The sequence below is a fragment of the Mobula birostris genome, chromosome 24, assembly GCF_030028105.1.
Source record: "Mobula birostris isolate sMobBir1 chromosome 24, sMobBir1.hap1, whole genome shotgun sequence".
NCBI classification, from domain to species: Eukaryota; Metazoa; Chordata; class Chondrichthyes; order Myliobatiformes; family Myliobatidae; genus Mobula; species Mobula birostris.
Window position 1 is genome coordinate 8,307,320 of NC_092393.1, and position 13,889 is coordinate 8,321,208.

The following is a 13,889-nucleotide window of genomic DNA, read 5'->3' on the forward strand; positions in this document are numbered from 1 at the left end:
TTAACAAAAGGAAAGACCCCGTACACAGGTGCAGATTGGAAGTCTGTGTGGGGCGCCACTCTTCTCACAGACTAGAGCAATGTGTGATTAAGTGCCTTGCTCAAGGGCACAAACACACTGCCACAGCTGAGGCTCGAACTAGCAACCTTGAGGTAACTAGACAAATGCCTTAACCACTTGGCCACGTGCCCACCTTACCTGTTAAGGTGCATACGTAACTAATCTTGCAATTTTACTACGCAAACAACAAGGTCTTTACCATCCCCTCCGACCTTCAACTGTCGGAGGCAGAACGCTCTGTTCTCAGTAAGAGCCTCACGTTTGTCCCCCTTCGCCCACACCTCAGCGAGTTCCGTGTTTGCCACGATGCGGAACTTTTCTTCCGCCGTCTCCGTCTCCGAGCCTACTTTTTCGGCAAGGACTCTTCCACCCCGACCGATGACCCCTTCTCCCGTCTTCAACCCTCCTCTTCTTCATGGACACCCCGCTCTGGTCTTCTGTTTTTAACTTCTCTAACTTCCGCTAAGGCCCCACCTCCCCCTCGTACCCCATCTCTTACTCATTTTTATGCACACATTCTTTCTCTCACTCTCCTTTTTCTCCCTCTGTCCCTCTGACTATACCCCTTGCCCATCCTCTGGGTCCCCTCCCCCTTGTCTTTCTTCCCGAACCTCCTGTCCCATGATCCTCTCGTATCCCCTTTTGCCAATCACCTGTCCAGCTCTTGGCTCCATCCCTCCCCCTCCAACTTTCAAATCCCTTACTCACTCTTCCTTCAGTTAGTCCTGACGAAGGGTCTCGGCCTGAAACGTCGACTGCACCTCTTCCTAGAGATGCTGCCTGGCCTGCTGCGTTCACCAGCGTTTTGTGTGTGTTGTTGCAATTTTACTATTTTGGTTTTGACAGATAATAAATGAGAAAATTAGACATGCCTCAAGCAAAGGTCACAGTAATGTTGGGGGAAGACATTCAATTGTTTGGGATTGATAAATCAAATTGGCAAAATTAGTGTGGTGGGTGCATTTGAGATGCTTCATTGAAGTAAATGTAGGGATTGGATAGGGAAATGAACCTGAGCATTCAGATCAGCCATAATTTTATTGTATGGTGGAGAAGACTAGGGCTTATTCCTATTGTTAATGCTCCTGAAACTAACAATACATGGATGATGCTGCTTGAAGTCTGGGATTGCATTGATAAGTGCTTCCATACTCTTTGAGCTATTTGCTGTACTCAAATTGGTATCTACGTAGAACAGTCAAGATGCTTGTTTAGAAGTAATTAGTTGCCAGGGTTTAATTCATTGTCCTTGTAAAGTCTGTATTATTGAAAACCCATTAAACATTCTGTTCTGTTTGTTGCCAGGTGACCAGACAGCAATAAAGGAGTTGATCCAAATGCGAATGAAATCAGGGGAGAGTGGAGGGCTGTTAGATGTAAGTAATTGCACTTCAATTTGCTTTGCAATTGAGTGACTGAGTCAGATTTAATTGGATGTCAAACTCCAGCTCTCCAGATTGATTGTTTATGTGCTTTCTAATAGGTTTTTTGAGGTGTTCATTATTTTATATTAAATTTGTATTTTGTTCAATGTTGGTCTGAAATGATTTGTTTGCTACAAACTTCTAACCCAAGCAAAAATGTTAAGATCTATTGGTATAATAAAGATACTTCTATCTGACTGAATTGGAAGTTAACTCTGACTTCTGCAACTTCCAAAGACTCTGCTCACGCAGACCAGGGCGAAGCACGCTGCCACTATGAGTGAAGTAGAATGGAGAGGGCGGGTCATCCCCGTGAAGATCGATAAAGTGCGCATCTTCCTCCTTGGGCTAGCAGATAATGAAGCAGCAATTGCACAGGTATGGCTTTTCAACAGAACATGAAATAGTACAGCATAGGAAGAGAGCCTTTAGTTCATGACGTGTGTCAAGCGTGATGCCAAATTACACTAATCCCTTCTGCGTGTACATGATCCATATCCCTCCATTCCCTGCATATTCATGTCTATCTAAAAGCCTCTTTAGCACAATTATCATATCTGCTTCCACTGCTACCCCAGCAGTGCATTCCAGGCACTGATTCTTTAATAAATATCTTGCCCCACACACTCCATTAAACTTTCCCTTCTTGCCAATGCCCTCCAGTATTTGACATTGTACCTTGGATTTTCAGAAGAAAGCTGTAAAATAGCTAATGTCCCCTTGTTCAAGAAGTGAGTTAAGGATAAGCCTGGAAACTATAGACTGGTGAACCTTACATTAATGGTAGGGAGGTTGTTGATTCTGACAGATGTGATTTGCATTCACTTGGAAAGGCAGGGGCTGATTGGGAAGAGTCAGCATGGATTTGTGTCTCAGTTCTTGAGTTTTTTTTTGAGGTGTGACTATGAAAATTGATAAAGACTGAGCTGTAGATGTGGTTTATATGGACTTCAATAAGGCTTTTGACAAGGTCCCACAAGATGGGCAAGGAAGGTTAGGGCAAGGGAGATCTGAGATATTTTGGCAAACTGTATCTAAAATTATTTATTTCACTATAAGAGGTCTGACAGGCAAGACTTGGCTTTGGGACATTATAGTCATCACAGACACATGTCTAAGGGAGGAACAGGACTAGCAACTAAATATTTCGGGGTACAAGTACATTTGGCAGGACAGGGGTGAAGGAAAAAGAAGAGGAGTTGATTTTGATTAAAGGGCAGCATCACAGAAGTAGTCGGATATGAAATTAAAGGATTATCCAGTGAGGCTTTTTGAGTGGGGCTGGGAAATAAGAAGGGAATAATCACATTGTTGGGATCCCCAAGTGGTCAGCAGGAATTTGAAAAACAAATATGCAGGGAGATTGTGGAGAGTTATAAGAATAATAGGGTTCTTATCGTTGGGGATTTTAACTTTCCTAATATTGTTCAGGACTGTCATACTATCAAAGGCTTATCTGGAGTGGAATTTAGGTGTGTTCAGGAAAGTTTCTTTGTGCAAAATATAGCAGACTGTTTGAGGTTACGGTTTGTCTTCTCCCCTTCTCTTGGGTAATGGTGTGAGACAGGAGACTGGGGGAGCACCAGTGAAGAACTAGTCCACAGGTTCAAGTTTTCATATTTTAAATCAGTAAATTTTGACAATATGAGACAGGAGCTGTAGGAATTCAGCAGACCAGGATACTGCCTGGCCTGCTGAGTTCCTCCAGCATTTTTTGTGTTTTACTCTGAATTCCAGCATCTGCAGGTTTTTGCTTGTTTGAGACAGGAGCTTGCAAAGTTTGATTGGAGTGAACTATTTACAGGCAAAGAGACCACTGGCAAGTGGGGTGCTTTTAAAGGTGAGATGGTAAGAACTTAAAGTCTTCATGTTCCTATTAAGGTGAATGGCTAGGCTGGTAGGAGTTGAGAACTCTGGGTGATGAGATATCGAGGCCCTAGCCAGGATAAAGGAGGCATGGGTCAAGTGCAGGCAGCTGGGATCACTTCAGTATAGGGGATGCGGGAGTGTACTGAAGAAGGAAATCGGGAGGGCAAAACGGGGGCATGAGATAACTTGGCAGAGAAAATTAACCAAAATGCAAAGAGATTTTATAATTATATTAAGGGGAAAAGAGTAAGGTGAAGACATTAGGGTCCCCCAAAGACGAAAGGAAACACAATTGTGGGGAACTGTAGGAGATGAGCACAATTCTTAATGAATATTTCTCCCCTGTTTTCACTGGAGAAAGACATGAAGGCTTAAGGAACTGGGGAAAAATGCTGGGGAGGTCTTGGGATAGTTCACATTATGGTGAAAGAGGGACTGGATGATTTAAAAGCTATGAAGGTGGACAAATCTCCAGAGTATGTACACTGGGAGACCAGAGAAGGAATTGCAGGAACATTGGCTGAAATATTTGTATCATCATTAGCCATGGGTGAGGTGCCTGCAGACGAGAAGGTAACGAATGTTGTGCCTTTATTTAAGAGGGTAGCAAAGAAAAACCTGGGAACTGTACACTAGTTGTCTAACATCTCTGGTAGGCAAGTTACTAGAAAAGATTCTGAAGGATAAGATGAATGTTCATATAGAAAGGTGCATTGATTAGGGATAGTCAGCATGATTTTGTGCATAGAAGATTGTGAACTTGATATAGTTGTCTTGATTAGTTGACGAGGTTGGAAGGGCGTTAAGTGTGTTTTATGTGGACTTCAGTAAGGCCTTTGCTAAGGTTCCACGAGATAGACTGCTCTGGAAGGTTAGATTTCGTAGGTTCCAAGTAGAACTGGCTGATTAGATACATAATTAACTTTAGGGTAGACTGTAGACATGAATATATTTGTAGGAATACTAAGTTTGGACTTCTGAAGTCTGTAAATAGAAATGAGCGAGTTAAAATGTACATTACTTTTCTCTCTACATCAGTGGTCCCCAACCACGGGGCCACAAAGCGCATGCTACCGGGCCGCGAGGAAACGATATGAGTCAGCTGCACCTTTCCTCATTCCCTGTCACGCACTGTTGAACTTGAACATAGGGTTGCCAACTGTCCCGTATTTGCCGGGACATCCCGTATATTGGCCTAAATTGGTTTGTCCCATACGGGACCGCCCTTGTCCTGTATTCCCCCCCGCCAAGGTAGAGTGTTCCTATGAAACCTTTCGTGCTGAAATGGCGTAAAGCGAAGAAGCAATTACCATTAATTTATCTGGGAAAAATTTTTGAGCGTTCCCAGACCCAAAAAATAACCTACCAAATAACACATAAAACCTAAAATAACTCTAACATATAATGATATGATAAATACACAGCCTATATAAAGTAGAAATAATGTATGTACGGTGTAGTCGGTAAGATTAAGCCAAAACCGATTTGTGGGGGGAAAGAAATCGGCACGTAAGCGCATGCACACGTCACATATGCGAACGTCACACATGCGCACACAGGTGCCCGCGCAAGGCTTCATGGTCATGGTAGTCTTTCTTGGGGTAAAAACAAGAGTCCTGTCAACACACACAAAAAATGCTGGTGAATGCAACAGGCCAGGCAGGAAGAGGTACCGTCTACATTTCAGGCCGGGACCCTTTGTCAGGATTTGACTGCTACTTTTGTCCCTTATTTGGGAGTGAGAAAGTTGGCATCCCTAACTGTAAAAGACATGTTGAAGTGAGTTTAACCCTACTTGAACACCCTCCACCCCCCAGCCAGTTGGATGGTGTTGTCAATATTAAACCGGTCCGCGGTGCAAAGAAGGTTGGGGACCCCTGCTCTACATGGTAAAACATATTTAATAGATTACAGTCAAAATTAGAAGTTGGAAGGCTGCCATCATCTTTTCAATGGAGTTAGATGTGAACAGTAGATGCAGGCTTGGTCTCTGTCCTGAGTACAGTACAGATATGTGACAGAACCGACATAATAATATATAAAAATAAAAGCAGACACTTTAAATCTAAAGCAACAACAGGAAATGTGGAAGCATTGGGGCGGTCAGGTTGCATGTGTGGAAAGAGAAACAGGTAACATTTAATGTTGGAGCATACAATGAAGGGCTTGCAACAAGCAGTAGGCAGTTTGGTTGTGCGGATGTACATCCTTCTTAAGCTCATTGATGACACAGGTTGAGTACCCCTGATCTAAAATGCTTGGGGCTGGAAGTGTTTCAGATTTTGGGCATACAATGAGATAGCTTGAGATTACCATCATTTCCGACTGAATTGATGCACAACCAGTAAGTAGTCTTTGCCATACACTTATTCATCGCGGTAAAAATTATTACGTACCATTAATATAATAAAAAATATAATGTGTGCAGGATAACAAAAGCATTGAATCAGCTGTTGAACAACAAACAACAGCAGGCATCCAGTCTCCACCTATGGGGCTGTGTTTTGATTAAAAAGAGTACTCTGTATTTGTATTTTAATTTTTTAAAATTGTATGTAATGTAAAAACAATTCATTCTAGTGTTCGATTTTCATCAGCACTGATCTTAGCAAATGCCAATGAATTTCTCTGCAGGTTTGTGATCTAGAGTCACTTTATCTTTAAAAAAAAAATTTAAACTCTTTAAAAATTTCATGCCATGCCATTTCTTAAATTTCTGCAGCCTTCTGTTCATTACATATGTAAGATTACTTCTCAAAACTGAAGTGTTCAGAGAGTGTGCATCGCCTGAAAACCTTCCCAGCGCCTTGTGGAATTTTCCCTTTGTGATGTGATGTCAGTACTGAAAAAGATTGAGGAGGTTTTCGGATTTTGGATTTTCAGATACAGGATACTCATCCTGTGCTGCTGTCTTGTTGTCCAGATGTGTTACTGAGCACTTTGCCACCAATAGGATTCCAACATTATACTAGTTTTGGAGTTGTCCTGAAATAGTGAAAAGATGCCCTCTAGCCTGGAAGGGATTGACGAGTGAATGTTGTTTGACCATGGTGTCTGTCTACTTCACAATGCTGTAGCAGTTGAAAAGGACAGAGGAATGATGGTTTCAATATTAAAAGGAAAATGTTTTTTTTTGTTATTTTATGTGGTCGCACTTGCTCCTCCAGGTGGTGAATCTTGGCTTTTGTTCTGTTGCGCTCTCTTCGTGCATGAAAACAAGAAGTATTTAAAGGAATTTTTGAGCTCACAAATCCTAAATGACCAAGATTGATAGCCATAAACCATATGGATAAAAGAAAGCCAGGTGAGCAGTAACACACTTGGCTTTGAATGATCTCATGACATAAGACGGGCAGCTGAAGTTCCCCAACCATATTGCAGCCACCACCCTGCGACCAGACATTGTCCCAGTGTCTGAGTCTACTAAGCAAGTGGTGTTGCTGGAGCTGACAGTCCCATGGGAAGATAGCTTGGAAGAGGACTTTGAAAGGAAGCTCTCCAAGTACACAGGACTGGTCAGCAACTGTCAGCAGGCTGGATGGAGAGTGAGGTGTCTCCCAGTGGAAGTTGGTTGTAGGGGATTCATAGCCTGTTCTTTAGTTAGGGCCTTCAGCATTTTGGGCATTGAGGGAGAGAGGAGGAGGAGAGCCATCCGCAGTACCACCGATGCGGCAGAGAGGGCCTCAAGATGGCTGTGGCTCAAAAGAGGGGAGCCATGGAGTCATAAGTAGCTAGCCATCTGGACACAAGCTGGGGTCTGATCAGCCCCGGCTGGGTCACCTGGAGGAGGTTGTATGATGTTGAAAGACCCGAAACACCCGATGATTCCAGGAACATCACTGAAGGTGTGTCCAGGAGCATCAATAGATGTATGTACACAGGAGTAGGCCATCTGGCCCGTTGAGCCTGCTCCACCATTCAATAAGATGATGGCTGATATGGCCATGGGTTCATCTCCACCTACCTGCCTTTTCCCCATAACCCTACTATGCAAAAATCTATCCAACCTTGTCTTAAATATATTGACTGGGGTATCCTCCACTGCTTCATTAGGCCGAAAATTCCACAGATTCACCACTCTAGGAAAAGCAGTTCTTCCTCATCTCTGTCCTAAATCTACTCCCCTGAATCTTGTGGCTATGTCCCCTAGTTCTAGTCTCAACTACCAGTGGAAATAGCTTTCTTGCCTCTATCTTGTCTATCCCTTTCATAATTTTATATGTTTCTATAAGATCTCCCCTCATTCTTCTGAATTCCAGCGAGTACAGTCCCAGATGACTCAATCTCTCCTCATAGTCTAACCCCCTCAACTCTGGAATCAACCTGGTGAACCTCCTCTGCACCACCTCCAAAGCCAGTATATCCTTTCCCAAATAAGGAGACCAGAACTGAGCGCAGTACTCCAGGTATGGCCTCACCAGTACCCTGTACAGTTGTAGCATAACCTCTTTGCTCTTAAATTCAATCCCTCTAGCAATGAAGGCCAATGTTCCATTTGCCTTGATAGCCTGCTGCACCTGCAAGCCAACGTTTTGTGATTCATGCACAAGCACTCCCAAGACCCTCTGCACAGCAGCATTCTGCAATTTTTTTTACCATTTAAATAATAATCTGCTCTTTCATTTTTCCTTCCAAAGTGGATGACCTCGCATTTACCAACATTGTACTCCATCTGCCAGACCCCTGCCCACTCACTTAACCAATCTATATCTGTCTGCAGACATTCCATATCTTCTGTACAGTTTGCTTTTCCACTTAATTTAGTATCATCAGCAAACTTAGACACACTACACTCGGTCCCCTCTTCTAGACCGTTAATGTATATCGTGAACAGTTACGGGCCCAGCACTGAGCCCTGTAGCACACCGATTGCCACTGATTGCCAACCTGAGTAACACTCGTGTATCCCAACTCTCTGCTTTCTATCAGTTAACCAATCCTCTATCCATGCTAATACATCACCCCAACTCTATGCTTCCTTATTTTGTGGATGTCTTTTGTGCAGCACCCTATCGAATGCCTTCTGGAAATCCAAGTAAATATTGTTCATCTGTTCCCCTCTATCCACGGCAAACTCCATCAAGTCTGTCAAATAGGTCCTGCCTTTGCTGAATCCACACTGCACCTGCCTCATGAGAATGGAAGGCACAAACTTGGCTTATTTGTGGCTTCTAGTGACTACCATCTCAAATTAAATTCATTCCCAGTTACTATTTTTAATTTTTTGGAGCTGTACAGTTTTGTTGAATGGTTTATTGACTTTACCTAGGTGAGTTAAAAAGCTTATTACCTCACCCCATAAGCTAAATAATGTACGTTCCATCCCTGACCACACTTCAAATATAACTGACTGTGAACCTGTGTCTTGGGGATGTGAAATGTGTTATCTAAACAACATCCATCATTCAAAAGCTCCCCAAACTGTTGCTGGTTCTATAATGAAAGCAGCAACATATTTCTTGATCCATCCTTTTGCTACACCAGTTTATCATGCTTTAAATCTGTGCCATCAGCATTATCCCAAGATATCCAGTGGGAGTTAGGACAGGTTAAGGTTCTAAATGTACTTTGTGATGTTTGGAGTCATGGGTGCAGGCCATTGAGTCATTAACCATCCAACCCCTACTAAAATAAACACTCGATGGAAGAGAGCAAAAAAATATTTCCAGTTTCTGGTTCTTAACCTACATCAGCTGTGAAGTACTAAAGACCAATGGAGATTGTACAAGACACTTAACAATTGAAGCCAGACGGTTTTCAACATAGATTTCTGTAGCAATATTTGTAAAGGAATATGGATTTCAACTTAAATAAGTGTGACATGAGGACATATCAGTAAAGGACATATGCATTGAATGGTAGGGCACTGTCGACTATTGGGGAACAGAGGAACCCGGGAGACAAGTGCACAGTTTGCTGAAAGTGGTGGTGAAGAAAGCATTCAGCATATTGGCTTTCATCAGTCTGGGCACTGAGTTTGGGTATAGGGACATTATTTTGCCATTATGTAAGCTGTTGGTGAGGCTGCACTTTAGGGTATAGTTACAGTTTTGGTCACCTTATTAACGGAAAGTTATTAAAAAGCTGGAGAGTGTGCGGAAGAGATTTACGAGGATACTTGTTGGTCTCCAATGCCCAGGTTATTGGGAGAAGTTGGCCATGCTGGATCTATTCCATGGAGCACAGGAGAATGTGGAGAGATCTCATAGAAGTTTATAAAAATCATGAGGGTTATGCATAGGGTGGACATCATATCCTTTTTCCCAGGGTTGATGAGTCCAGAACCAGAGGGCACAGATACAAGACAAGAGCTGAGACGTTCAAAAGTAACTTCTTTACAGAGGTGGTAGTGAGTAGCTGGAATCAGCTGCCAGAGGAAATGGGCAAGTTGGGGACAATTGGGTACGTGAAGGGAGAGGCTTGGAAGGTTACAGCCAAGTAAAGGCAACTGGAAGAAACAGTGAGGGTGCTGTGGTTGGCATGGGCCCATTGGGCTGAAGGGCCTGTTTTCAGGGCTGTTATTTACTCTATGACCTGATCTTAAATAGCCAAGAAAATCACAACAATCAGACATTATGACATCAACATCGATAATTACCACAATAGGTAGCAACATCCCTCGTTTTGAAATGATTACTCTTACATTTAAGTATCTAGGACCAATCCTTTCTTAAGGCGTGGAGTGTTAGCATATCTCCAAGTGGCAATTGTAGCAACAGTTTGTAAACTGCAATCTGAATGTTTATTCTGAATTGAATAGTTCATACCACTGTCTTTAAACAGTCGTGTTGCAATGACTGTAAGCAAGCCTCATTTTGGTTACATAGTGCAAAACCTATGAATGGGTCAGAGCCTGGATAATCTGTCATGGCTGTTGTTAATGTTTTAGAAATCTAATCACTTCTCACAGTGCTAGGTAACAAAATAGTGAACTTCGCTGTTTTTCAGTCGGTACTATGACATATCTTGTATTCGAAGAATGCCTCCGTGGTTGATGATGCAAGACTTTTTAATTTTTAATCCTGACCCCAGCCTACACACATCCAAGCTGCATGAGATTTTTTTATTTGCATATTTTGAATTGCTTGTCAGGAGCTCCTCCTTGTGCTGCAGTATTATTTGTTTTTTGCAATAAAGCTAGTGTTTTGAATTATTTCCAGCTGAAAGTAAACTTTGTAGACTCTCACTAATTTATAGACAAGGTAAACAACTTGACTTCATTAAATTTAAGGAGTATAGATAAACTAGATTTATTGTGGTACTGTACTGCTTTCCCCGTGTGGCTCACCGGTCTTATTTGGTAATAGTCTAGTGGATCTTGGAGTGTTTTTAAATGATTTTTACCAAGCGATCCTTAATATTAAAGGGATATGATAAAGTGGCTTTAGGTCTATTTACTAACACTCAGAAGTGAGTAATGAGGTAGGACGTGGTGAAATGAATTACCTTTTTTCATCCAGCTTTACTGAGAAGTTGCTTTGTGACTTTTATGCCAGATTTAGACTGGTTTTCCTGTTTCATCCATTTTAATGGAGTTAATTTTCAACCTAGTGTTCCAAAGGAGGTGATGTGGAGAACGTGCACGTGTTAGTGATATTTCCAAAGTTGCCCAGATTCTGAAAGTTAGTAGGTATAAAACTACTGCACAGTCAAAAAAATTTAAGAAATGGGGTAATTTTGCCTGACATAATACTAGGATACTAGGATTTATAGTTTAAGAAGAATAGTAGGTTTTTCAAGTCCCATTTACTGTGAAAGGCTTTTGGCTCAAATGATGGATAACCATTTAAATTGTTCATAGGTATTTAAAACAGCTTTTTAAAAATGTGCCCGGAGAAACCAGAATTAAAGACATAAGGCAAGATCAGATATTTTGGGTTGAGTTGAGAATTTGTTTACACTGTATAGGATTGCAAATGTCTGGTATTTGGGGCTGTGAAGTTGTAGTCATTGAATATATTCATAGCTGAGGTATGTGATTTTAGAGCTGATTTTAAGGTTAACTATTTGATTTATGGACTAGATGGGAACAAGTATGTGAATAGCAATTATCACATAGACAAGATTTTTTTTTTTTTGAAAGATTGATTCAGAATGCTGCCCTCTCTAATGCCTGACCTCTGTATACTGTCAGGCATCTTTGTTTCAAGTAAGGCCTGTTTACTCGTTCTTAGTCTCTGTTCCCTTCACCAGTTAAATGGGTTTGTGCTTCAGAATTAAATAAAATTGAACAAAATTAGATCCCGGATTCGATTTGTCTATTTATGTTGTTAAATTGAAGCAGTTCTGTTTCTCTCTTAAGCCACATTGATTCTTTTGTCCATTTGCTTCAGTGTTTCTAATTTCTTTAACTTAGAAAAGTAAGCTCACTTGCATATATTTTCACATTATTATTGCAGAGCAGTAGTCAGCCAGAGTGGACATTGAAAGTCCAAGCCTCAAAACCATACCTGTACAGTGTAAGATTGAAATTAGTTTTATGCATCAGTGGTGTATGGAAGTGTGGTTTACTCACTATTTCTGGAGAATTCACTACTTCTATCGGAAGAAGTTGCTGTAGTTTCAGTTCCAGGTTCTGTTTATTAAATAACTTGACTTTGTTGAATGATAGGCTGTTGTAAATCATATACCCCTCCCAACTCCTACTTTCTTCAGCTCTTGTAGTGTTGTAAAATACTTAAAACAAACTTATCCTTATCCAATGGCTAAGGCAATAGTTTTGAAAAAACATGAAGAATGATAAAATGCAAACACGAAGAAATCTGCGGATGCTGGAACTTCAAGCAACACACATAAAAGTTGCTGGTGAACGCAGCAGGCCAGGCAGCATCTCTAGGAAGAGGTACAGTCGACGTTTCAGGCCGAGACCTGACAAAGGGTCTCGGCTCGAAACGTCAACTGTGCTTCTTCCTAGAGATGCTGCCTGGCCTGCTGCATTCACCAGCAACTTTTATGAAGAATGATTGTTCAGTTTGGTTGTTTCCTACGATGTACAGTTTTGTGATTAAATGGTAGTTTTCCTTTTCAAATGTATATGTAAAATAATAAAATAATTTGATTATTGTGTATTGTTAATCAATAGGGGTGTGGATGAAGGGGGTGGAATGTGGTACAGATAAGGAGTGGTGGGGTTAACATCTTACTGAGTGAGTCTAAGATGAGCTGGAAAGGCTAACACCCTTCTGGCAATTTTCTAGCCGGTACAACAGGCTTTACAACATTCATTTGCAATCCCAGCATGTCGTCTTTGGGTTGGGCACTCATAAGTTTGAAGGAATCGTATAGTGAACAATTTTACAGAGTATATGAAAGATGAAGTCCTTGGCTGCTGTTTAACAGATTATTAAATAAAGTATATTATGCATCATGTCCTTGCTAGTGGCCTGAAAGGGTGGGGGGGGGGGGAGGGGCGGTGGTGAAGCTGAGAAGAGGAGAAAGCTTATATTAATGTAATACAAGAGATCACAAATGTTTTTCATGTATCAATTCGCTAACGCAAGATGCTCAGTAACCATTTTATGTTCTGTGAGGTTGCACCTGTTAGAATTTTAGTTGGAAAGGTAGTGGCATTTTTGATTGTTATGCCCACATAACCCTGTAGGTACTTTATACTTTATTGTCGCCAAACAATTGGTACTAGAACGTACAATCATCACAGCAATATTTGATTCTGCGCTTCACACTCCCTGGATTACAAATATTAAATATTATAAATATTAAAAATAGTTAAAATTAGTAAATATTAAAATTTTAAATTGTAATTCATAAGGAGAAAATGGAAAAATGGGAAGTAAGGTAGTGCAAAAAAACCGAGAGGCAGGTCTGGATATTTGGAGGGTATGGCCCAGATCCGGGTCAGGATCCGTTCAGCAGTCTTATCACAGTTGGAAAGAAGCTGTTCCGAAATCTGGCCGTACGAGTCTTCAAGCTCCTGAGCCTTCTCCCGGAGGGAAGAGGGGTGAAAATACTGTTGGCTGGGTGGATCGTGTCCTTGATTATCCTGGCAGCACTGCTCCAACAGCGTGTGGTGTAAAGTGAGTCCACGGACGGAAGATTGGTTTGTGTGATGTGCTGCGCCGTGTTCACGATCTTCTGCTGCTTCTTTAGGTCTTGGACAGGACAACTTCCATACCAGGTTGAGATACACCCTAGAAGAATACTTTCTATGGTGCATCTATAACAATTAGTGAGGGCTTTAGGGGACAGGCCAAATTTCTTTAGTTTTCTCAAGAAGTAAAGGTGCTGGTGGGCTTTCTTGGCAGTGAACTCTGCTTGGTTGGACTAAGTCAGGTCTTGCGCACCACCGATGTAAATTGGGTTGTGCGGTCCACTACTCCTTCTGAAGTCAACAACCAATTCCTTCGTCTTGCTGACGTTGAGGGATAGGTTATTGTCTTCACACCATGCCACCAGGTTTTTAATTTCCTCTCTGTACTCAAACTCATCATTACCTGAGATACGGCCTACAATTGTTGTGTCATCAGCAAACTTACATATTGAGTTTGATGGAAACTTGGCTACACAATCATGGGTGTA

At 41.6% G+C, this 13,889-nt stretch overlaps 1 protein-coding gene across 1 annotated transcript in view; it reads left to right on the forward strand.

Moving 5' to 3' along the window:
- Positions 1–13,889, forward strand: part of srp68 (signal recognition particle 68) — a 74,539-nt gene that overhangs the window by 17,583 nt on the left and 43,067 nt on the right. Inside the window, exons 7-8 of the mRNA XM_072242716.1 lie at positions 1,366–1,436; positions 1,722–1,862. Of these exons, the coding sequence (XP_072098817.1) occupies positions 1,366–1,436; positions 1,722–1,862 (212 nt within the window). The remainder of the gene's footprint in view (positions 1–1,365; positions 1,437–1,721; positions 1,863–13,889) is intronic.